This window comes from Exophiala aquamarina (assembly GCF_000709125.1).
Source record: "Exophiala aquamarina CBS 119918 chromosome Unknown aczIA-supercont1.3, whole genome shotgun sequence".
NCBI lineage: Eukaryota > Fungi > Ascomycota > Eurotiomycetes > Chaetothyriales > Herpotrichiellaceae > Exophiala > Exophiala aquamarina.
In genome coordinates this window covers 2,784,117-2,809,074 of record NW_013550585.1, presented here as the reverse complement: position 1 = coordinate 2,809,074, position 24,958 = coordinate 2,784,117, and the positions used below count along the sequence as shown (strand labels likewise).

The window sequence follows — 24,958 nt, the reverse complement described above, 5'->3', positions numbered from 1 at the left end:
TCTGCTTCCATGTAGCCTTGACCGAAGAACATGTTCAGATTCTATCGCTCTCCCTCAGTGGCTGCCTGACTCGAATAACCCAACATCGATGTTATCACCAGCGCCTTTCAGGCGGTGTGAATGACGGTCGCCGCTATATCTCTCTCTTTAAAGTGTGACGACCACTTTCCTCGCACTGACACCCTCCCTCTGCCGATCGAGACCAGCCTGGACATAGTACAAGCCTCTGCCGACGACAAGCTCGTCCGGCTTCGGCCTGAGGGCGCCGTTCGCCAGCGCCTTCGGAACCCACTCACCCCAGATCTTGCGGGCGACGAGGCCATCCTCCTGCGAGACGATATTGCCACTCCCGATGCGCGTGATCTCCACGTCTCTGGGCACGTCGTCGTCCGCTGGCGCCGACACCACGCTGGCGACCCGCCCGCCCCCGATGGCGTGCACGACCCGCGCGCTCGCCCGCGCTGTTGCATCGCTCCCGATCGCGTCATACGCGCCCACCAGTTTCCCAGCGCGCTGTGACTGCAGCACACTGATCAAGATGCTCTCAATGTCCGGGTTGTGGTAGTCAAGGACCAGGCTCGCGCCCAACGATTTCACGTAGTCGTAGTTCGATGGTGATGCCGTCGCGATCACCCGGTACCCCGATGCCACTGCTAATTGTATCACCGAGCTGCCCACCGATGATGATCCGCCCCATAGCAGCAGCGTGTCACGGTTTCTCTTGTGGTGTTCTTCGCGCGGTGACTGTGCTTGTTCCTGATGTTGATATTCATCATTGCGGTCGTTGCCGAACACTCCTCTTTCCTGCTCGTTTTCCGAACCATCGACATGGTTATTGGGGAACTTCAGGCCCAAGTTGGCCTTGAGGTAGAGCCCAGCGGCCGCGGTGGAAATACTCAACGGCAGGACAACGGCGCTCCAGAAAGGGATGTCATCAGGTATCTTAGCGACCGTCACAGCCTTCAGTCGCGGGTACAGCTGGAAGCCTCCGTACTGTGGGTTGCCCGTACCGATGCCCAGCGCGTGTGTGATCACTCGATCTCCTGGCTTCAAGTCAAGCCCTGTAGCTGCCTTGACGCCAGCTCCGACCTCGATGACCTCCCCTGCCACGTCCTCGCCCAGGATGGCCGGATACTCCAGCCCGAAGCCACCAGACGCCTGGATCTTCCAGTCCACTGGGTTCACCGCCACCGCGTGGTTCTTGATGACGATCTCGTCCCCTGAGAGTTTTGATGGGTATGCTGCCGTTCCAACTACTAATCCTGCCGTTTCTAAAGGGATCCATGCAGCATAGTTGACGGGTTGCACTGTTGAAGGTCTGCGAGTGCTGACGATTCGAGTCATCTCACTTGCCGAAGTGGACTAAATGTCCTGGACTAATGATTCTAAAGGTAGCTTATGTTGTGTTGTGGGCAGGCTGCGGAAGCTTGCCCCAAGTCTTGAAATAGGTATCTGTGGTGATTCAGTGTCTGGTAGATAAGTCAGTGGTTAATTGCTTGAGACTAGTTCAACTGTGGGCCTCCTTCGCGAGGGGTGTATGTCGATGATCAAGCACAATAACGGGGCTGTAGATTCGGGTACAGAGCTCTACCTACTCGATTTACAAATCAGAGGAGTGACGGTGGCCTATAATGGACTTCCCTGTTTAATCCCTTTCTATCAGGGAACAGGGACGAGGGCGATCGATCACATCATTTCGGCACGCTGGTTCCTCACTTGGTGCAGGTCAGGCGCTCCAGTCGAACCAATCAGAATGCCGCTGCGGCTGAGTCAGTGAGGGTTGTGGTTTGTGGTTTGTGGTGCTGCTTGTCTGCGACATATGCCCCTCAGACCTGGGGCACACAAAGCCTCGGCTGCTCTTTGTGTGTATATGTATGTGTCTTGATGCTGGGTTACTTGATCTCCCTTCAAGGGACGCGGGTTTGAGGGCGAGCGAACCACATGAGCGTAATCTGTGATTGGAACCACTAGACACAGAATATAATGTCTGAACGGGTCAGGTTAGATGGATTAAGGCGTAACCGAAATTACAGTGTTTCTTCATCGTGAACCAAAAAACCACTGGTAGATCATGCGGATAAATAACGCCCTCCTTCGTCGCTGGTCCTGAAAATGATACAGACTAACAAGACTGGCCAGCCCAGCAATCTTCCTACTACAGGAAATTGACGTGCGTCTATTCCAGGCGGAAGGCTCAAAGTAGTGAGCCATATTATGTGAAGATAGCCTTCCTTGGCTACAATCGACGGTCTCAAGTCAAGGCTTAGCTTAAGCCTTCTTGCATTGAGAATGATGTTCAAGCCACCCAGCCTGGCTTCGTGGGCGCCGCTATCAACTTTGCCCCGTCTCATAGGCATTCCGTACTCGACCTCTCATGGGAAAGCGTTCGTTCAAGAGCGCCTGCTCTGTGGCTGTGGAAGTTGATGTGGACTCAGCACTACTTGGATGCATAGTTTTGGGTGTCATCGTGTCATCGGACTGGCGTGCTTGGTCGATGTTTGTGTCCAGACTGCTATCGGTCCTGGGACCAATATCTGGCCCCGAAATCTCGCTGTTTGTTTCTAATTCGATGAGATCGCCCATTTTGGGGGTGGTTCCATTACGATCTCTGAGGCTCTTAGCCCCCGCCATTTTCCTCACCCAACCTTCAATTGCGACTCCGACATCACTCATGTTTGCGCTATTTGACCTAGTACTACGTGCCGAATCGGTGCTGGCACGGGGGGTTGCACGAGCTGATGGTCGAAGACTAAACCCAGTCCGAGGCATTTCTTCAGGTGGCAACAGGTCAGGCAAGTACTGAGCAAAATTTTTGTTCAAGGGATCTTCGGCAGGACCAGGACGTGAGAGCTCGGTCCTCAGACCGCTCAGCGTGCCAACCCCACCAGGTCCTCGTAAAGCATCCGCGAAGGAACTACCCGGGACCGTCACGCTTGAAGAACGCTGGCGGTTGGAACTGAGGCTGTTTGGATGTCCTGGTCGACGGACTGGAGAGGTAACCAAGGACGCCGAAGTTTGAGCCGCATGCGTCGGCGGGTGACGCAGCATGTCGAAGGAGGTCCTCGGAGTCGAATTGGTGGAAATACCAGACAGAGTTGCGTTTGATTTCCGTCGCGTTCGGGGAAAGTAACCAAGTGCACGGCGAGGAACTCGTAAAACCTCCACGGCGTCTCTAAAGGATGGGAGCATCACCCACGAGTCATGTCGGAACTCTATGTCTTCTGAAATAGACGCTACCTGAGTAAGAGGTTCGGATGTAAGGATGGATGATATGGCGAGGTTAGAGTTTAGAGTCGGATGAATGCCATTGATGGATGGCACGCCGTTGTGACGGGGTTGAGTAGACCCTGGAACTGGGGTATCTGCATTGGCAAGCTGAGAGTCAAATAGATCCTGCGACAAGTATGGACTGTCCACTTTCCTCCCCCTTGCCGAACAGGCATCCACGGGCACCAAAACATGGGTGCGTGTCTGGATGTTATCGTTAGGCCAAAACCGATTGAGCTTACGAAAGGCTTCGGCTTGACAATTATACTTGATGATGACACCCGGGAGAGTATCGCCCTTTTGGACTTTGTGCATGTACACAAGTGCATCTTGGTTCGAATCGTCTGGAATGGAAGTCGTCTGCTCCGTATCAGAGTCCCTCCTCTTGAACCGGCCGGAGCTGTCTTGGGACTCTGCGACAGCAGCGAGCAGTAAGGCTTCTCGTTTCTTCAATTCGATTCTGGCCTTTCTCTCTTCAATAGATCCTTGGGCCGAAGGAGGAGATTCACTGGCGGGTCCCCACTGCAGAGTGGAGTTTCTAGTGCTGTAGGTCTTGTCCTGCTTCATCCATACAGGGGTCTTGAAAGAGGACCTCGACTTATCCTTCCCGGAAGTGGATGTATCGCTTCCAAGCAGGCTTGAGGCAATGCCCTGTATAGAAGACCATGAATCCCACAACCCTTGGCTTCCCATGGAGGGGCTCTGTAAGCCCGAAGGCGTAGCATTGGAAGGCTTCACTGTGGGAACATTTTGAGATTTGTCGGGGGATTTGGAGCGCTTTGTGCTCAGACTAGGGGATACTCCTCTGCTGGGGAAACGGGGAGGAGTGGAAGCGGAGGAGGTGGATATCGCGGTGGTGTCGGCGGTATCATCGTCCAAATATGAAATCAGACGGGCGGCACGAGGACGCAGAGTGGAAGTGCTACTGTTGGCAGACTGGTAGAGGCCGGTATGGGAACTGTTGTTCATGGTTGGCCTCGGAGCCAGCGCGAGACATTTGAGACGGGCGACATCGAGCGACCAGACAGCGAAGGACAACTAAGTCAAAGTCTCTGGATCAGGACTGCTTTGCTCGGTGTGTGCAGGACTGGAAGTCGAGGGGCGAGAGTGCCAAAGGAGGATGGTGTGGAGGCAGTAGCAAAGAAGTCTTACTTCTTTGGAGGGTGTGATTTCACAAAAAGGACAGTGGACTCGAACTTGAATACAGTGTGAAAGCAGCTGGAGGCGGGAACGGAGATGCAGATGGGGGTTGTGGACGGGGATGGGAATGAGAACCGGGATGAGGACAACCTGCAGTTGATTTGGTGGATGACAGCCGTTGACGTTGCTCAGGGCCGTGGCTGTGACTTTAGACACTAATACTGATATGTCTCCCTGTCCCTCCTGAATCCGCAGTCACGTGCGAGCCTCGAGAGGGGTCCGTCGGCGTGGCATACATGTCAAGGACTCAGCTGATACTCACACTGGTAGGTACTACGTACTCGTACAGTCCTAGGGGGCTATTTGCGAGATCGTCCAACTACAGCGCGGCCTCATAACCAGACTCGTCCAGATATGATTCCGGCCTCACCCAAAAAGAGACGAGGCCCTGATCTCCCGCTAGACACCCAGAGACCTCCGCCCAATTTCATGGTGGACGATGGCATCGACAATGTAGAAAGTCCGCGCACAAAAGTCTCCCAGACCTTCGATACGCTGGATCTCGATGGCCAGACTGATTCCATACCAAAACCAGACCCTCTCAAAAAGTCCGAATCAGCTACTCATTTAGGCGACGTACAAGACCAGGTACGACTGCTGCCTGAGAATCAATCCCAGTCAGGTCAATCCGGTGAGCTAACCAACAGCAACCTGTCAAAGACGTCTCAGGAGGATGATTCTACTTCCGCCACCGCACCTCAGGTGTTGCCCCGTTCAAAGTCACCACCTTTGGATGGACAGATATCAGATAAATTTTGGCATGATTCTGAAATTACAGGACATGACCCCACTGATCCCACTGATGATGGATATGGCATCAATGGGATCGGCTTTCGGCCCACCCCGGCGCTTGCATGGTCTCGCTCACAGCGACGGAAACAACAATTGACAGATCTCAAAAACAGAGAGGCTCGTGAGGCGAGGCAGCAAAGAAGTGAGAGGAGAAAACGCTTCATCAGCGAAAGCGACGATCACTCCACCGCTATGGACGCTTCACCCCGTAAAAATGTTCGCGTCCGCTTCGAAAATGGATGAACCTCCAGGTTTTCCAGGATATACTGTACACGTGGTCGCTTTTGATACCCATAAACGAAAACATTCCTCATTCAAACACTTCAGATTCTAAGTTCCATTTCATGCTTCCCAGCTCGCATGAATCCGCCGCGCCGTGCATATGCAAATCACAATATTTATTACCAGACTTTGTACCATCGCTTACTGCGCTTAGCATCTTCTTCAGCCATGGCTGCAGCAGTGGCGGCTTCAGCGGCTTCCCGGGCGGCCTGCTCTTTCGCCTTCTTCTCATGGAGCATCTTCATCCCTGCAACAGCGGCAGCCATACCTCGAGCTTCTTCCTTGCGTCTTCGATCACACCAATAGTACATGGCAGAGGAAGTGACGAGAAATCCACCAACAGAATAATTTGCTGATTTTCCAAGGGACTTGAGACCTGATCCACTTGTCAATAGTGCTTCAGAGTTATAATGAAAGCGACTGCATTGAGTTGCACACGCAATGGGCGGACAGCTCTTAGGTATCACACACCTTTCAAAATAAAACTAACTCCTCCAACTGCGCCTCCTCCTCCAATGCCTACTAATAATGAATCCCTGGCACAGGGTGTTTGATACCATGCCGGCCCTTTTGAATTGTATGAGAAATTGAAGGCATCTTTCCATGTCACTTGGGCTGGTTTGCCACCCGCCGAATTGTAAGTCCCTCCAGGGAGACTGTTCGCGGATTCCTCTGGGTTCCCAAACGCCTCCCACAGCTTGCCGGCTTGCGACTGAGGGAAATCATGCTTCGGTCGTGGTCGGCGTATTCGACGGTCCTCGCAGGCTGAGGGATCGCTGGGGGATTGCGTGGGAGGAGTGGACGATTCTCGAGTGTCGTCGGCCATAGTAAGCGGACTGAGGATTGCGAAGCTCGTCAATGCCCTACGCCGAAGGTTTGACATGAAGTGGTTCGACTTGAACGTATGTGGATAATCGTTCATTGTGCCCCACCGTATTAGTTAGTACCGTGAAGTATTTTGGGGCAAAGTGTAAACCAAGCCGGATCGGCGACCGCGAACCACTTAACGCGTTCTATCAAACGCGTCAACAATTGCGGGCAATCTCCATGGCTGCGACTTCCAACACCAAAACCACTTCCCGAAGACTCTCTGTTGCATGCAATACCAAGTCTGAATACTGCACATGTGTCGTTGCAACGAGATCATACTATGAGATTGCTGTCGCTGTAGTCTGCATGTGATCCACACCTTGCGTCTTGCCCATTGTTCAAGAGCAATGCCCGTCAGAAAGCCCAGCAAGTTTGGCTCCAACGTCAGATTCGCGAAAGACTCTTCTCGAAGACAACGGACGAAAACGATAACTGCATCTTCCCTGCGCGCTACCGAGGGGACCTCTCAAGATGAGAAAATACAAGCAACACGGCTGGCAAACAGCATTGACGAAGCCATGGGATTTGGCAAATACGAGTCTGGCAAGAGGCGAGTGGGATGGCTCTACAACATGCATAGCACTTCGATAGAGGATTCCAAAATCCCAGGTGGCCGAGCTGGTGTGGATTTTTATTTTATTGGCGAAGAAGGCGACAACTTTAAGGCGACTGTTGAATACGACCCGTACTTTCTGCTCGCTGTAAAGCGTGGAAAAGAACCCGAGGTTGAAGAGTGGTGCAAAAGACTGTTTGAGGGACTGATCAAAACCGTCAATCGTCTCACGAAGGAAGATTTGCAGATGCCAAACCACCTGCTCGGCTACAGACGAACATTCCTGCAACTGACCTTTGCAAATGTCTCCGATCTCCTGTCAGTTCGCAAGGTCATCATGCCTATCGCAGAGCAGAATAAAGAAAAGGTCAATGCTATGGACACCTACGCAGAGGTAGCTAGTGCTACTGCGGGCTTTGATGTCTATGACGAAGAGCAAGCGCACGACACACGACCAAATGGAATCGCAGAGGCTAGCGACTTTATAGTCGACATTCGAGAGTACGATGTGCCTTACCACGTTCGACTGGTCATCGATAAGGATATACGTATCGGAAAATGGTATACCGTGGAGGCGAAGCATGGGTCGGTTACCCTTTCTTGCCTCGAAGAACGTCTTCAAAGAGCGGATCCTGTGGTGCTTGCATTTGATATCGAAACAACTAAATTGCCCCTCAAATTCCCCGATGCCACCATTGACCAGATCATGATGATCTCATATATGATTGATGGTCAAGGATTTCTTATCACCAACCGAGAAATTGTCTCTGAGGATATCTCGGATTTTGATTACACCCCAAAAGCAGAATATGAAGGGCCTTTCCTGGTCTTCAATGAGCTGAACGAGCGGAGCCTCGTTGAGCGATTTTTCTCCATGATCAAAGAGGCGCGACCAACAGTCATAGCTACATACAACGGTGACTTCTTTGACTGGCCCTTCGTGGAGGCCCGAGCTAGCGTCAACGGAATTGACATGTATGCCGAGATTGGATTTCGGAAGAATAGCGAGGATATCTACCAAAGCGACTACTGTGTGCACATGGATTGCTTTGCATGGGTCAACAGAGACAGTTACCTGCCTCAGGGGAGTCGAGGCTTGAAAGCGGTGACAGTCGCGAAGCTAGGCTACGACCCTGATGAACTCGATCCAGAACTGATGACGCCTTATGCCAGTGAACATCCACAGATTCTGGCAGAGTACTCTGTGTCTGATGCGGTCGCCACTTATTATTTGTACATGAAATATGTCCACCCTTTCATTTTCTCACTTTGTACAATTATCCCACTCAGCCCAGATGACACCCTACGAAAAGGGACAGGCACGCTCTGCGAAATGCTGTTGATGGTCCAAGCGTATCAGAAGAACATAGTCCTGCCAAACAAACACAAGGAGCCGAGGGAGGCCTTCTGGGAAGGACACCTTCTTGATTCGGAGACTTATGTTGGTGGTCATGTGGAGAGCATCGAAGCTGGTGTTTTTCGCGCGGACATACCTGTCAATTTCGCAATTGACAAGACAGCCATTGATGAGCTCATTCAAGATCTCGATGCCGCATTAAAGTTTTGCATAACAGTTGAAGAAAAGAAATCCATGGATGATGTGACGAATTACGACGAGGTGCGCACGCAAATTATCGAAAAGCTGAACAACTTGAAAGAAACTCCAAACAGAAACGAACGTCCTTTGATCTATCACTTGGACGTGGCATCGATGTATCCTAATATTATGACTACGAATCGATTGCAACCCGACTCTATGATATCTGAATCAGACTGTGCGGCTTGCGATTTCAATCGACCTGGGAAGACTTGTGATCGACGTTTGCCCTGGGCATGGAGAGGCGAATTTCTTCCCACAAAGCGAGATGAGTACAACATGATCCGAACGGCGGTCATGAATGAGTCCTTTCCTGGCAAATTCCCCCAAGCTCCCAGAAGGACCTTCCAGGAATTGAGTCTAGACGAGCAGGCTGCGACAGTCCGGAAGAGATTACAGGACTATTCAAAAAAGATTTACCACAAGATTCATGATTCTAAGACGATAGAGCGTGAAGCCATTATATGCCAACGGGAGAACCCTTTCTATGTCAATACTGTTCGAGATTTTCGAGATCGGCGATATGATTTCAAGGGACAGCAGAAGGTGTGGAAGGGAAAAACAGAAGCCCTCAAGTCATCAAGGGCTTCGGCCAGCGAGATCGACGAGGCCAAAAAAATGATTATTCTCTATGACTCCTTGCAGCTGGCACACAAGGTCATTCTGAACTCGTTCTACGGATATGTCATGCGAAAGGGCTCGCGGTGGTATTCAATGGAGATGGCCGGTGTCACCTGCTTGACCGGTGCCCACATCATTCAGATGGCACGGGAACTCGTTGAGCGCATTGGACGTCCGCTGGAGCTGGACACAGACGGTATCTGGTGCATGCTACCTGCCACTTTCCCTGAAAATGTTGTGTTTACACTGAAAAATGGCAAGAAAATGGCAATTTCATACCCTTGTGTGATGTTGAATCATCTGGTCCATGCTAGGTTTACGAATCATCAATATCAAACCTTGGTCGACCCAGGGACGTTCAAGTATGAAACACACAGTGACAACTCGATCTTCTTCGAAGTTGACGGACCATATAAAGCAATGATTCTGCCTACATCAAAAGAGGAGGACAAGAACTTGAAGAAACGTTACGCGGTCTTCAACCACGACGGCACTCTGGCAGAATTGAAAGGTTTTGAAGTTAAGAGACGTGGAGAACTAAAGCTTATCAAAATCTTTCAGACGCAAATCTTCAAATTTTTCTTGGAAGGCACAACCCTGGCAGAGACATACGGGGCTGTCGCGCGTGTTGCAAATCGGTGGCTAGATGTACTACACCAACATGGTTCAACCTTGGCCGACGAAGAATTAATTGACCTCATTTGCGAAAACAAGAGCATGGCCAAGACGCTTGAGGAATACGGAGCCCAGAAATCGACGTCTATCACAACCGCCAAACGATTGGCAGAATTTCTGGGAGACCAAATGACCAAGGATAAAGGCCTCAACTGCAAATACATCATCTCAGCCAGACCCCGAAATACTCCAGTGACAGAAAGAGCTATCCCAGTCGCAATATTTTCTGCAGACGAGAATGTCAAGCGGTTCTTCTTGCGCAAGTGGTTGAAAGATGATCCCGCCGACATGGACCCAAGAAATGTGATTGATTGGGACTATTATCTAGAACGCCTAGGGTCTGTTATTCAAAAGCTGATCACCATCCCAGCCGCCCTCCAAAAAGTCAGAAATCCTGTACCGCGTGTTGCCCACCCCGACTGGCTACAGAAACGGATTAATGCAAAGGACGATAAATTCAAGCAGAAGAAGATGACGGACCTCTTCGAGAAAAGGCCTCTAGTCGAGCGATCTGTAAATCTTCTTGATCATCGACTCCCGGCTACTGGGGATATTGAAGATGCACTCAATGCTGAGTTGAAGCCCCGGACTCAGCCCTTTAAGCCTGTCAAAAGAAAGGCGGATGACATGACAGCCAAGGTGCTGATTGATCCCTATGCTGAGCTACCTTCTGATGCGCCCGCCGCTGATGAAAACTACGCTGGCTGGCTAAATTACCAAAAGAAAAAGTGGAAGGTCCAGAAGCAAGCTCGTGCTCGACGGCGGCAGTTATTTGGTGAACGGCCAAATGTGGGTACTGACTCAATCAGTAACTTCTTCCGCAATCAAGCGGAATTGCTTTTCATCAACACATGGCATGTATTGCATTTCCGTCAAGGCGACCTGCCAGGTGAGGTCACAGCTTTTGTGTTAATTGGCAAAAAGATTCACGCTCTGAACATCAAGGTTCCTCGCACTCTCTATCTCAACCTCAAAGGGGATGAGATCCCAAATGTCGAAGTTCCCGAGTGCGAAGTTGAGAAAGTCAATCACGTTCTCCCGAATGGCCATCCTTCCACTCACTTGTTCCAATTGACAATGTCTGAGGATACTTATCTCCACGAGGCAGAATCGGTAGCTCTTTTATGCAATCATTACAGTGTGGAAGGTGTTTACGAACGAGGATTGCCCCTTTCTATGCGGGCGATGCTCAAGTTGGGCAACATGTGTTCATTTGACGAAAGCCAGAAAGGTGTTCTGGGCAAAGGTCTGGAGCAGGGCTTCGACCTCTCGGCTTTGATGAGAAGTGACGCGCAGTCTACGTACCTCGAAGACCCGAGCTGGATGGGCTATGTCTACCTGTATCATGTGACGGCAGGTGATCGAACAGTATTTGCCCTCTTCTCATCAACAAAAACAGACGCCCATATCGTGGTGCTGAGCCGAAGTCGTGATGCCCAATTGCCGAATGCTGACAAGCTGTATGGAGAACAATATCGTCAGAAGCAGCAAGACGATACTTTATTATCGAGTCTTTTCGACTATCAGCCATCCTTGCATTTTAAAGTTTCTCAAGTCATAACTAAGCGAAAGGCCCATCTAGAGATCAGTGACACACTCAAGAAATGGCGATCAGACGAAACAAAGCCAACCATGCTCCTGCTTCAAACAACCTCAAGCAAGCAGCTTATGCATGATATTCGTATTACCAAAGAATATCCTATTCTTTGTCTACCAACTGAGCAAGGCGATGCAGACTTGCCTTCTTTAGGATGGCAGGCTTTCATCTTCAAGCGCCTGATATCACATTATTTCTCCGTTAACGGATGGTTGACACATTTGATTGAACTTGCGCGCTATGGAGATGTTCCGGTGTGCAATTTAGAAAAGGATGATCCCCGATTTCTGATTGACCTAGCATACGCCAGGAGGCTCAAAAAGAATAATGTGGTACTTTGGTGGTCTGACAACCCACGACCTGACCATGCTGGCCATGAACGAGATGATATATTAGGCCCTTTGACCGAGGTTGTGGAAATGCCGTCGATCAACAATCCTAGTGTGTACACTTCTGTCTGTGTCGATGTTTCCGTCCAGAATCTGGTCATCAATACAATCCTGACATCGTCCATTATTAATGACCTCGAAGGATCTACCGACTCAGTTGCATTCAACCCGGCCGCAGGTGAAGACGCACCAGCCAACTCAAGAACGGCTAGAACCAATGCGGGATTCGCACAGGCTGCACTAGAAGTACTTCGCGAGATGGTCAAGTCGTGGTGGGCAGAAGCTTGCCAAGGACATCGACTTGCAGATGTCATGGTTCAGCACCTTGTTCGCTGGGTAGAGGCGCCAGCATCTTGTTTATATGACAGACATCTACATTACTATGTCCAGATGATGTCAAAGAAGGCAATGCAGCAACTCATTACCGACTTCAGACGAGTGGGCTCGCAAGTTGTGTTCGCAAGTCCTACACGTCTCCTTTTGCAAACCTCGAAACAAGAGGTCGGAAATGCATACGCGTATTCCCAGTACATTCTCAAATCGATCCAACAAAAGCCTTTGTTCCATTTCTTGGGCCTGGAGATTAAGGATTACTGGGACATACTTGTCTGGTACGACCAGTACAACTATGGAGGCAAAGGTACTTCTACCGTGACGGAAGAGACAGTGGACTCCAATCTCGAGACAGTGGTACATTGGCAAATATCCCAATTCCTCCCCCAGCTACTGCAGCCTGTTTTTGATAATTGGGTCGTTACGTTTATCAATCTCATGCAACATCTGAAGAGGCCAGCAAACACAGCTGGCGGCCCATCTGCGACTCCCGGACCAACGCAGCTTGCTTCGGGATTCATCAGCCTCACAGAGGACCCGACAAGCACGGAAGTAACGACGGTCTTGCAAGATGGCTTCTCCAAGCCATTGAAGAAGAAGATCACAAGTTTGATTCGTCGTCAGCGTGAGGAGCTACTTCACCATGAGCTCGCGAGCGACTGGTCTTTTCCGTCATTGCCTGGCGGGTCGCTTGAGGTCCTGGATCGGCAGCACACTCTCAATCCAGTTCTCGAGTTAGTCAAGAGTCTGATGCAGATCATATCCCTCTCGAAGCCTCTGCAACTTGAAGCGCGTCTTTTGCGCAAAGATTTGCTGGCATTGTTCGATGTCAAGGAGTTTGGACGAGAGAGTCGGTTCGAGAATCCGAGCGCGAGCCTCCGCTTCGACAGTCTCGTCTGCGACACGTGCACTATGACTCGCGATCTGGACCTCTGTCGGGATGAAGATGTCCTACCGGATCCCCAGGCCAGTGAGGAAGATGCCGTCAACAGACCATGGCGCTGCACCAGCTGCCAGGCCGAGTACAGCAAGATCGACCTCGAAGAGTCCTTGATCGCCCGCATACAAGCATCGTTGCTCAGCTGGCAGATGCAGGATCTGAAGTGCAAGAAATGTAGTGTCCTGCAAGGTGACGACTGTGTCTTTGCAGACCACTGTACCTGTGGTGGCGAGTGGGCAGGTACGATGGATCGAAGCGAGGTTTCCTCTCGCCTGAAGACCATGGAGAGGGTTTCGTCTGCATATGGATTACGCATGCTTCAAGGTGTCGTTGAAAGTGCCAGGACGATGTGTATGATTTCATGAGTATGGAATGATGGGTTGGGATTGGATCAAGCTTGCAGGGCTCATGAAGATGCATTGTTGTGCGTAATTGATTGCTTGGTGGAGCCATTGACTGCATTTACGGCCGTTTTCCCCATGCTTGTTGGGAACAGTGGATGCATACATAACACGGGTGGAGCATGGATGATGAATGTGTCAAGTTTAGCGCCAAAAAATCGAGGCGAGGCTGACAAGCCCCTGGATTGTCCTTAATAGAGAAGAGCAGGCCCAAGTGTAGATAGATACAGGCTTTTAATTTCAAGAACAATCGATTTCATATTACGTTTTCACAGTTGGGAAGTCCATCCGAGCAGCTTTCAATTGCCTGATCTAGGACTATGCAACCATCCTACAACCTTTACAGTCTGTTGTTCTGCAGGTCCGAACCGCTCGTTGTCACTATGCAAGCATTAGAAAAAAGAGACTGCATTCAGAGCGTGTAGTTATTCTGTTGGAGCAGAAGGAGAGGTGCATGCGCCGAGCTACCGCCCGGCCGCGGCGACTTTCTCACAACACAGAAGATGACAAAATTCTGTCCAGTGCTTCTAGAAGGGGCAGCTCTTGGTCATGGTGATTGCCTGCCAAGACCTCAATATCAGATAAAAGAGTGAGGGCTTGTTGAAGGTCGTGCACCATTTGGGACGGGCGAGTGCTTGAGACCGAAGAACAAGTCACGCTTTCTCACGAGGGTGTTTTCTTGTAAGGATTCTATCCGCTACTGGTGAGAGATCCAAGATGGTATGCGATGGTGATAATAGAATGTTTCGCGCTAGATCCAAACAGCCCAAGCCATTATGGCATAAAACAAACATATTATATTGTGCCTGTTTTTCACAAATGAAATTCGTAACCCGCCGTAAATCCAGATTCTCCAGCATCTGTTTCCTTATCCCAGTTTCCCTTAGTGACCTGACCACTCTTTGCGGTGTGCTGAAATTGTGAGAAAAGATTTGTGGACGTTTTTGAGCCGTTCGATCTGGAGCGTGCTCACATGGCTCCCCATGCCTGAATTTCGTGAACCCCAAGGGGAAGCCCATGCAAATAGGACAATCAGCCAATGCATGATTCCCGCGGGTTTATTGTGAGGGAGGCTCCGTTCAGCTTCACGCGCTTGGAAAGACAGCTTTCCAAGCCCAGGGCCCCGATTTCTATTTGCGCCGTTCAAGTCAAGGTGGCCATCATAGCCTTGATGATGCCAGGACTAGGGGCGACGGATCTCGAACGAACTGTTTTCCAAGAGCACAATCAGGACATGAAACTTTTATTTGGCGATCAACGACATCCTACCTCGACGGTCCTTCTTGACTTCTAGAACTTCCTCGCCGCGTCTCTCGAGGATGATCTCGTTCCCCCGCGGAGACGGGGTCCGCGAGCGAACCCTCTCAATCTTAACGACCTCAGTGCTGTGTTCGCGCTCGTGATCACGCTCGTGTCGGCGTTCTCGCCTTAGAGCTCGCCGCTCGGATTCGAGGCGCCGTATCTCCTCCTTGATTTCCCAGTCGCTCCGGTTGGGTTTGCGGTCCACAACTAGAGCCAAGGGTCCTACGTGCACGGAACCAGAGTCATCGAATTCGGCTTCCCGAGTAATTTTGCGTTCAATGAAAGACCCTTCGCTGACTGAAGAGCCTCTACGGCGCGTATGGCTTGATCGGTGGGTACGTGCAGGAGAAACCTCTCTCACGACCTTGTCTTTCTCGATTATGGTTTCCTTAACGACCTCAACCGGCGAAGATCCACGGCGAGACCTTCTTCGAGAACGAGAGCGGTGCCTATGCGGAGACGGGGAGCGCACTGATAATCCATCCCAGTTTTGAACAGATCTCGGGGCTTCGGCTAATGGCATGGTTTTGATCTCTTCAATCTTCTCGGTGGTCTTGATTTCTTCAAAAACCCCTCCGTGCACACTTGGAGCTCTGATGGAAGGTGCAACCGATGCTGGGGGCGCTTCAAGAAGACGGGTTGTCACCGCTGTTCATGTGTCAGTTTTGTTTTACCTCGAAAATCTGGAACCTTGAGGGGTTGACTTACTTTCCTTCTCTCGGTAGTCCCGACTTAGCGTAAAGATCTCATCAATATTGTCTGGGCCGAGTGCCTTTTCGATGATGATTGTTCGCTCATCCTAGAGCCAACGTCAGTACAAGAGGATAGGTTATGTGTGCGGGACAATCTACCTCTTCGTAGTAGGGATAGCCCAAATCAAAGAGAACCTTGGTGTGAACCAAGCGCTTTGGCATACGAGTCTTGCCTCGTCGCGGGTAGGGTTTCTCCTCCTTGACTTCTTTGATCTCCTCCCTGACCTCCTCGACAGTTCCCCCTTTCACCGAGTGCCTGTGGGGGGACGGGCTGCTATTTCTTCTTCGTCGGCTAACCCACTCTCGCTCACGATACTCCCTGAAACCATCGTCTCCGTAGTAGTCGGGGTCTTGGACTCGGATATCGTCATAGTTATGGTCATACCTGGGATATCGGCGAGGAGAAGGAGGCCGCACCGGGATCATCTCCCGGGGTGGGTTGGGTCTTGGAGGCCGATAGTAATCCTCATAGTTTTGATGGTGTCGGTGTGGTTGGCGGTCAAAGGTATCTAGGCTAGACTGGCGACGAAGAATGCTTGGGCGTGGAGGAGCTTCTGGTCGAGCGGCATACGGGACCATTTGCCCAGAGGGTGCACGGGGGTCATAGTAGTCCCTTTCCTCGAAGTATTTGTGCTCGGTGGCGCCACGAGGGCCATAGCGATCATCTTCATAGTAGCGCTGCTCCTCATAGACCGGGGCTCGGCGGGGTGGAGGGTAATCGGCATAGGGTGGACGTTGATCAATGACAGGAGCACGGATCTCGCGTTCACGAACGAAGCGGTCAGTGTCCCATCGCTGTGGTGGAGGATCACGGTAGGCCAGGTTGCCGTCGGAGTATCGAGGATCAGGACGATATCGGGACATGTTTGTGGTATTGATAATGCAGAAGATAGAAACGGGGCGTCGATCCGGACGCACAGAGTAAACGTTTTCTTGGGGGTTTGATGTGTTAAGTTGAGGGAGACGGAGCGGGACGGTTCAGGGACGATACAGCGGTTTGAGTGGCACAGCGTGTGGAGGGGTACAGCGCCCCCAACACTGGGCGCGTGGACTCAGGCTGGGCAGTGGGCAGCAGTAGATAGTAGTAGCAGGGAGTGGACACGAGGCTGGCGAAGTCAACCCCAAAGGATCGAAGGATGCCGAACGCTCGGTACGAGGTTTTGGATACCAAGAACAACGAATAACCAAGGGCAGGTATATCGGGTGGTAGCGACGACCGTCTTTTAGTAGTTGGCTGTCAGGAATTGAAGTCAGCAGCGGTTGAAATTGGAGGCTGGGAACATCAAGAGAATCGGATGTCGATTCCCACTCGTTGGGTATGAGTTGGACCTGGAGCACAAAACTTGGTGTGGGTGATGACGTCGTCTTGATACCCAATATCCAATACCCGATACTGATACCACCCAAATACAGCCACCTCAGCGGGCGGAGTGCCAGAGATCTAGTGGGCGTTGAATGGCGCCCGGGGCGCACATCCGTACAAGGCACCTAACTAGGTCAGTACCTAATACTCAGTACTTAGGAAGCAGGCCTTCTACCTAAATCCCTACTTAGATGTTCAGTGGGGTACTTCGTGGGTACCTGTTACCAGGCTATTGGGCACCTGAACTTCTGAATTCAATCAAACCAAGCATCCCTCAGCCTGTCCTCAGCCCCTTTCCCCCTTTTAACAATTCGATGTCACAATGGTGCAAAAGATACAGTGCATTATTCAGATGCGTTGTATCATTTTGAATACTACATAGGTGGTGGAAAGCGTAGATAGGAGCCACTCATCCCGCTACCTAAACACGCTATTCTGTCTGACCTCACCATGCCTTTCTGCATTGCCCGGAAAATCCACGATCGTCCAGGGTATTCATGTCCCAATCCATATCACCTCTGTGCCATCACTTTAATCAATGGCCCAATGTCCCAATGCAATGCACGATAATACCCTGTCGCTACGGACTGTGCCACTCCCCTCCTAGCTTCATGTGCTTTGTACACCTATAACACCAATGCTATCATGTAAGAGTCATCAATTGTCCTTGCCGCCGTTGTTGACCGCAGTGGCTGCGGCACCGCCCACCGTTAATTTAGCCGCTTGCACCGCACTCATCTTATGTGTCCAGCCTGGTGCTGGTTGAGGTCGTCGAACCGTTCGAATTTCGTCGGTCGATACCCCAGGAACTCGAATATTGTATTGTCGTTCGAGTACTATCTGTAGGTCACGTACTTCCAAGCTTGATGATCCCCGTAACTTCGCCAGCTTACATGCTGACGACACCAGCTCATCGACAAAGTCATCTGCAAGAGACAGAAAAATCTGGGCAATGTCAACAACTCCATTCATACGGCTCCACGCTGAAACTAACCTCTTCTGCCTCTGGGTCCAGCTGTTCCTCGGGTCCGGGCCCACAGATCTCCCGGACCAACTCGTTCAACTTCTTCTTTGAAAGTACCCTTCCATCCTCGCTCGACTCGAGAACATAGCCAGGCAGCGTAGAGATAGCTGGCTGCGCCAGTTGACCAGGCAATCCTACCCCGGCCCCTCCCGTCAATGTTGGTCTTGAAGGTGGCATCGTCACAGGTTTGGGCTCAGTGACCTGGAGGTTCTTCGTGATTACTGGTGTTAATGTCTTGGCGCCGTTGATACTAGTGTTCAGAGGATGTGGATGAATTGCTGCCTGTGCGCTATGCGGTACTCCTTGTGAAGGGGCCGGCTGACCCTGATGAGAAACTGGACGCGGGGGAGCAGAACCATCGCCTGTTTGGCCGACCGGTGGAAAAGATGCTTGAGTCGCAGTCACTGGGGTTGGCTGAGTGCTTGAAGCCATAGCTTGGTTGAGCTGAGATGCTGCTGCTGTAGGGCTTGTTGCTTGAGCAGCACTAGCCTGGTTACGGGCAGCAGACACAGCCGAGCTGATGGAATGTGCCGTGGGACCTTGAACAGCTGGTTGCATATGCGCAACCGGCGTTTGCTCAGCGCCATCTGGCCCTGTTGCAGGCTGTTTGCTAAACTGGTTTTGAGGTTGGGCTGCTCGGAATTGCTCCTGCTGTTCGTTAAACTTCTTCATGAATGATGTGCTCTCGGCAACTGCGCGATCGCACTGCGCAACTTTGCTGGCAAAGACTTCTTGCTCTTGCGCATTCAGAGGATTTCCCTGTTGCGTTCTTTGCTGTGCCTGCCGCTGGAACTCGGCCTTTTTCTGTTTGGCAACCTGGAGTCTCTGGAGTGCCTGACCAAGTCGAGTCTTTGCTTCCCGCAGCCATACCTCTGCAGGTTCGGATCCTTTGGTCATGGCAGGTGGGTAATAGAAATGCTGTTCCTTGACTTTACGTTGAATCTCCGGCATCAATTGACTAAATTGTAATGCACTGTTAGTGGCACCTTGAGCGGGTGCGCCAGGGGCTGTCGGAGCTTGGACTGGTGGTTTTGGGGCCTGCGGAGTGGCCTGTGGCTGGTTAGATTGCTGCTGGCTATTTTGTTGGGCGAGTTGTCGTTGTTTGGCCGCTTGTTGCCACTGCTTCATACCAGCCATCAATTGACCAGATGTACGGACTAGACCCTGGTAGGCTTCGTTGTACTTGGGTTCCCCCTGCTGAGAGCTGTTCAGGATTTCCCAGAATCTCTTGACGCCCTGTTCATACTGCTGCTTCTGTGCTGCGTTGAGTTGGGGGAGTCTCTGGACCTGTTCTGGTCGGATGAGGGAGGCTTGTTGCTGCGGTCCAGCGGGGGGAGGTCGATTGGCCGCATCCATGGTGAAGAAGACGAGAGAAGCACTCAGAGCTAGAATGAGCGCGAAAGAGTAATAATTAGAATAAATCACTCGTCCCTCAGATGGTGCAACATTTGACAAATTTTGAATGGTAGGGGGGAGGAAAGTTAGGTGGAGGTAAGAAAGATGAAGGTAGTGAAGGAAAAAATAAAGAAGAGAATCGCAATCAAATGGTGAGTGATTCAGGAGACACCTGTATCAACTAGACAATCGAATTCCTAAGTGGACAGAGGACAAAGCGAAGGGGTTGAAGTAGTCATCCGCAGCCTGATGATCAAGTTCAACGCACAAGGACTCAAGGAGCGAAGTCGATGTTGGGGCGGTCTTGGCAATCGCATTATCTTAAAGCGGCGAGGCCAGTTTGAAGCGCACGTGAGCCTGGGGTCGAAAGGGCTCCCCGCGAGTGCCCGCATACCCTGGTACTACTTACATAATTAGGTAAGTCAATATTGGAAACTCAAGTATTGCTAGAAGAGCTTGGTTCGGATAGGATTTCCTTCGCCTTTTGCAACTTCAAACAATTCATGCTTCCGGAGATTTCTTGACTTCTGTTGCTTACCACCGAGTATGTACTACCCTATTCTTTCTTAGCTTCATTTTCCCTAATCATTGTAGAGCTTGTCCTATACTTCGGTCAACTGAATCTAAAGAAATTCCCTCGAGAATAATTCTCAGACACAGTATGTAAAGCACCAAACTGCTCAGGAGGCAGTAACAAAGGACACTTGCCGAAACATTCTCTGTGTACGAATTATAGTCTTGTCAGCCACATGGATGGAAGAGTTTGCAGCTCTATTCAGAGTACTTCACACGTGTAGATCAACAAGGCCACCTGCGATGAAGCCGTGATCCATGGTTTTGTTCCGAAGCTAGATCATTTGAGCTCTACTCCTTGTTGATCAAGACCTTATCGAATTCGGAACATTGCAGGAGCCGCGACAGAATGAGCCTTTCCCCCTCCTTACTTGAGAGAGAAGAGGAGCCAACTTTCTCAGCTCAATGCCTCATACACAGATACCAGTACCAGCTCTCATGACAGCAGGGATCGACTCGGCACTTCTACCATGTCAATTCTGCCTCATCGTTTCTGCTATATTAGAAAGGCTCGACGAGATCCAGGCGTGGGTTCTATGAAGTAAATATTGATTCAACTTCGTGCCTTGATGGAAACACATTGTCAATAGCAAAGACCTTGTAGACTCTTCAACTTGACCTGTATTCGAGACTTCGTGAGATGCATGGGATGTGTTTACGGCAGTTTGTAGGGAGTTATTCCCCCCTACGGCAGAGTTTACTGCGGCCAATCTTCCCTATCTCCACCACAAAATGACATCCCTTTGCCAAGGTCATCAACCCAGCTAATATATTGTAGGCCTATTTGGCAACTGGTGCAGCGGGAGGGATAGGGTTTTAGTGTGCGCGAAGGTTTTGTATTCAAAGAATGCGAGGATGTACCTGGCAGGACGATGAGACTCAGCTGGTGCTGAGTCCGTAGTTGAAATCGAAAAAGCTCACAAGGAGTCCACGGGCCGCCTTGAATACACATCTCTTGATCTCGCTGACCTGGCTACTGTCAAACCTGCGGCGGACATCTTTTTGGGGCAAAGAGGGCAGACTTGACGTTTTGCGGAATAATGCAGGCGTCATGCCTTCCCCGGCAAAAACTAAAACTAAACAGGTCAGTCCATGAGTAGTAACTTCTCTTCATTCTCGTATATCTGCTAACAGGTGGTCTCGTTGAACAGGGTTATGAGCTCCAACTAGGGACGAATTGTCTTGGCCATTCAGCCTTGACCTAGAGATTGACGCCTCTGCTCCGCGCCACCGCCTCGATATTACAGACTGGAACTGTCTGCATTGTATGGATTGCATCCGGTGCAAACCATATCAGCCCTAAGGGGAAAGTACCCTTTGAAGATTCTAGTAACCTAATAGGAAACAACATCAGAGGAGCCTCTAATCCGAATATAAAGCAGGTAATGTCTTCCTCGCCTCAGAGGACGCGCGTCGAATGGAGAGGGACAATGGGATCTCATTGTCCATGAATCCGCGTAAACCTTCGTACCAAGATCTTACACCACACGGCGTCCTTGTTCCAGCTCTTTGGGCACTATGCGATACTGTACGACGACGTGGATGGCGCATATATAATGCTCTTTGGCGGACTCAGCCCTCAGGTAAAACTGAAGGATAGTTGTCGATATATCATGCCATTTGCCAGATTCGGTGAAAACAGAGACGATTTGAATGCGGCAAAGAAGATCGAGAGCGAGGATGGAATTGGAGGTGCAAAGGTGTTTTGGGAGTATTGCGAGAAGGAGACCTCAGCATACTACTGACATGGACGTAGTTCAGATATACGACGGATACCTTGACGGACGCCGTAGTGGCCGAGAACCACGTAGAGGTCGTCACGAGGCTAACAAGCTGTTCTCCCAAGGTCTAATATCCGCGAGGCGACTGGCCGGAGCGGCAATCCAAGCAGGAATATCTGCTTGATGGAGTCGGTATCCAGGAAAACTGTTAGGCAATCATGGAGTGAGCTGATGCTGGCTCATTTGCTTGCAAACAGCTGTGGTTGATGTCGAGGATAGAACACAGAATCCGTGCAGATAGGCCGTTCTTTGATGCTGCTCATGATTGAGGCTGTTGTCGCAGTTCAGTGTCAAAGCTGTAAAGTCACAAGCAGGTCTGTTTGCAGAATAATAGGAGCGCCTTACACTGTTTGCGACTTACTGAACGCATGGCTTACTCATATTTAAGATCAGGGGAAGATGCTTCTTCGTATTTGTGCCTTTAGACCAATAAGCGTTTTAATATTCCATAATGTTACTTTTGCCTACTCGAATATTTAGTTGAAAACGCTGTTGGTAGTGTCTTTAATCGGCGAAGATAATTATCCGCTAAGGATTGAGGCGACGAGATATGCCGGGCGAGGACGGCCACCAAGATCCATCATGCCTACAAAAGTAGCTGTCGCCAGGGTTGACAAAGTAGGAAACATGCTGCCTTGGCTAGCGTTGCTTTATACATAAGGTACCTAAGGTACCCAATGTCGGCATGAGGTCAGAATAACGAAGAGGCGCGTCTCGGACAGATGGCATCAAAGCAGCACTGACCCTTGTTCATTACTGGTGTGGAGTATGGAGTACTCCTTGCTAATGATGAATATCCCAGCTGATTTGGTGCTGCGCCAAGGACCTAACTAAAAATTGCAGTTGGCCGCCCAAACCACTGGCCGCCCCACCGCCCCAGCAACAACGAAAGGAAAGCTTGGCTTTCATGTGCGCTTTGCTCAACGCTCATAATTCTCTGTAATAGTTCACCGTAGCCGTATCTGTCTTGTTTATCCTCGTAGCCTGGTGAACATCCAACACAATCCAATCATCAGCCTCCCATCTCGTTCACTCGATCCTTTCCACCCCCTCTTCATATCATCCCCTGGCTCATCTGCAATCATGGACAAGTTCTCTGCGTTTGGAAAGAACATCAGGTACGCTAGGCAAAGACATGCTTGGTAGCCCCTTACGAGACTCACTCCGTTGCTGACTTGCCTTACCGGCAGTTCTGCTTTCAACTCAACTGTCTCACCATTTGCTCAACGAAGTTCGCAATACCTCAAAGAACAGCTGGGTCAAGCAGATGATAAAGTGGGTTGAAACGGTTGAGTTTTACTCATTCCCGGAGATGATGCTGACCCTCCCAAAGACTGCGCTCCCCGCCGACTATATCGAACTCGAGAAGAAAGTTGACGCTTTGAAACTGGTCCATCAGAAGCTACTTGCTGTCACGTAAGAATGACTTCTATCACGAACAAGGCCCTACTAATCTGGGCTCAGAAACCAATACACCAACGAAGCCTATGATTATCCTCCCAACATACGCGAGTCTTTCACCGACTTGGGTCGCAGCATCTCCGAGAAGGTGACACTCCTCTCTCGTGCTTCAAACACCTCCGAAGCACAAGCTGCCTTTACCGCCCCTCCATCTGCCAAACCTCAACCCAAGACTTTCAACCATGCGATCGCTCGCGCTTCCCTCGCTAGCTCTCAACTCATTCAACAGCACAGCACCTCCCAAACCGGCGAGGATCCCCTGGCTTCCGCACTGGAGAAATATGCTTTGGCAGAAGAGAAGGTCGGGGAGGCACGTTTGGCACAGGACCACGCCATCCAGGCTAGATTCCTGGCCGGGTGGAACACTACGCTGAATACCAACATCCAATTTGCGACCAAAGCGAGAACGGCAGTAGAGAACAGCCGACTGCTGCTGGACAGCACCAAGGCCTCAAAGAAGAGTCAGGTCATGGGACGGGGAATGAATCCCGATGACGAAACTGCTTTGAGTGAGGAGGCACGGGCCGAGATCGAGGCCAAAGAAGATGACTTTGTCTCGCAAGTGGAGGAGGCCCAAGGTGTCATGAAGAACGTGAGTATTGAAATGACACTGTCTAATTGCATTCCTTCTAATCCAGTACTAGGTGCTGGATACCCCTGAGCCACTCCGCAATCTGGCCGATTTGATCGCAGCACAGCTAGAGTTCCATAAAAGATCCTATGAGATCCTGTCGGAACTTGCGCCCGAGATCGACCAACTTCAGGTCGAGCAAGAGAGCAACTACCGTAAGAGCAGAGAAGGTGCTTGATTCTCCCAATACAGACTGCCTGAAGGTTGGTCGGGGTTCTTTCACTTTTCTGTGTGTTTTCTACCACCATGGGTTCCGCGGGATGTCACTCTTGGGAAAGGTCTTCCTTCTATACGTTTTCCTAGCTCTGAATGTAAAATCGCTTGAAGCTCTTCTACCTTCATCTGCTTATCAACAGACACGAGGCGTTGCCGTAGGCGCATTTTAGTGGTGATATTATTAGTATACTTCTGTTCCGGCCTAGGCTCGTGCTAGGCTGCGATGATATCAAATTTGGAAGTTTAGCCGAACATGTCCCTTCCGGGCTTCGATGAGGGCTACGAGCTACCCATATAAACATTTAGCCGTGGACTCAATTATAAGACTCAAGTAGCCCATCGTATCTTGCCCAAGGCTGCGCTCTGAAAACCGATCCGCTCTTTGACCTAACCTGCTCTACTTGTGGACAGGACCTGCCCGCTGCATCCCACACCCTCTTCGAACCATCGTCCGACCAGCTGCACTCCGTCCGCAGGCACCATTGACACCTCTGTTGCGAGAAGCGTTATATCCAGAGAGAAAGCATAGAGCGATTTTCACAAGTACGGGTTCAAAATACAAGATCTACATCACATAATGGCGAACGGGTATGTTATGTCCCTTGAAAATGGTCAACATCGGCTCTAGATCTCTTGCATTGCACTCCCCATATCTTCATACGCCTCCGTACATACAACTTGACTGCACAGCTCCGGAGCCATCTCGTTTCCTTCGATCGACAGCCCAAAGAGCATGAAGTACTGCGCAGGCACAAAACTTTGCCAGTTTAGATCGAGCTTGACACCATTGGCTGTCCCAAGCATACTGAGCTAAATATACCTTGTCCACCATGGCTCAGCTATACCTTGTCTTTGGACCAACATGCACATGCACGAGGCATGAAATCTGCCGGCCTGCATACAGACATATACGTGCAATCAGACTCTTTGCTCTTTGCTGCGC

At 50.6% G+C, this 24,958-nt stretch overlaps 8 protein-coding genes across 8 annotated transcripts; 3 read left to right on the top strand and 5 right to left on the bottom strand.

Moving 5' to 3' along the window:
* Positions 1–147: 147 nt before the first annotated feature.
* A1O9_04586 (uncharacterized protein) lies at positions 148–1,344 on the bottom strand (the record flags this gene model as incomplete). The annotated part of the gene is made up of 1 exon (XM_013406876.1): positions 148–1,344. The coding sequence occupies one exon, from the start codon at positions 1,342–1,344 to the stop codon at positions 148–150; it is 1,197 nt and encodes a 398-aa protein (XP_013262330.1).
* Positions 1,345–2,331: 987 nt separating this feature from the next.
* Positions 2,332–4,236, bottom strand: A1O9_04585 (uncharacterized protein; the record flags this gene model as incomplete). Its single annotated transcript, XM_013406875.1, has 1 exon — positions 2,332–4,236. The coding sequence occupies one exon, from the start codon at positions 4,234–4,236 to the stop codon at positions 2,332–2,334; it is 1,905 nt and encodes a 634-aa protein (XP_013262329.1).
* Positions 4,237–4,821: 585 nt separating this feature from the next.
* On the top strand, positions 4,822–5,502 carry A1O9_04584 (uncharacterized protein; the record flags this gene model as incomplete). The annotated part of the gene is made up of 2 exons (XM_013406874.1): positions 4,822–5,055; positions 5,128–5,502. The coding sequence occupies 2 exons, from the start codon at positions 4,822–4,824 to the stop codon at positions 5,500–5,502; spliced, it is 609 nt and encodes a 202-aa protein (XP_013262328.1).
* Positions 5,503–5,660: 158 nt separating this feature from the next.
* A1O9_04583 (uncharacterized protein) lies at positions 5,661–6,367 on the bottom strand (the record flags this gene model as incomplete). Its single annotated transcript, XM_013406873.1, has 2 exons — positions 5,661–5,917; positions 6,013–6,367. 2 exons carry the CDS (start codon positions 6,365–6,367, stop codon positions 5,661–5,663), a joined length of 612 nt encoding a protein of 203 aa, XP_013262327.1.
* Positions 6,368–6,758: 391 nt separating this feature from the next.
* Positions 6,759–13,481, top strand: A1O9_04582 (DNA polymerase epsilon catalytic subunit A; the record flags this gene model as incomplete). The annotated part of the gene is made up of 1 exon (XM_013406872.1): positions 6,759–13,481. The coding sequence occupies one exon, from the start codon at positions 6,759–6,761 to the stop codon at positions 13,479–13,481; it is 6,723 nt and encodes a 2,240-aa protein (XP_013262326.1).
* Positions 13,482–14,760: 1,279 nt separating this feature from the next.
* Positions 14,761–16,435, bottom strand: A1O9_04581 (uncharacterized protein; the record flags this gene model as incomplete). The annotated part of the gene is made up of 3 exons (XM_013406871.1): positions 14,761–15,467; positions 15,528–15,618; positions 15,671–16,435. 3 exons carry the CDS (start codon positions 16,433–16,435, stop codon positions 14,761–14,763), a joined length of 1,563 nt encoding a protein of 520 aa, XP_013262325.1.
* Positions 16,436–17,591: 1,156 nt separating this feature from the next.
* A1O9_04580 (transcription initiation factor TFIID subunit 12) lies at positions 17,592–19,314 on the bottom strand (the record flags this gene model as incomplete). Its single annotated transcript, XM_013406870.1, has 2 exons — positions 17,592–17,879; positions 17,929–19,314. 2 exons carry the CDS (start codon positions 19,312–19,314, stop codon positions 17,592–17,594), a joined length of 1,674 nt encoding a protein of 557 aa, XP_013262324.1.
* Positions 19,315–22,790: 3,476 nt separating this feature from the next.
* Positions 22,791–23,977, top strand: A1O9_04579 (uncharacterized protein; the record flags this gene model as incomplete). The annotated part of the gene is made up of 5 exons (XM_013406869.1): positions 22,791–22,825; positions 22,898–22,982; positions 23,041–23,123; positions 23,172–23,760; positions 23,813–23,977. The coding sequence occupies 5 exons, from the start codon at positions 22,791–22,793 to the stop codon at positions 23,975–23,977; spliced, it is 957 nt and encodes a 318-aa protein (XP_013262323.1).
* Between the last annotated feature and the right edge of the window lie 981 nt (positions 23,978–24,958).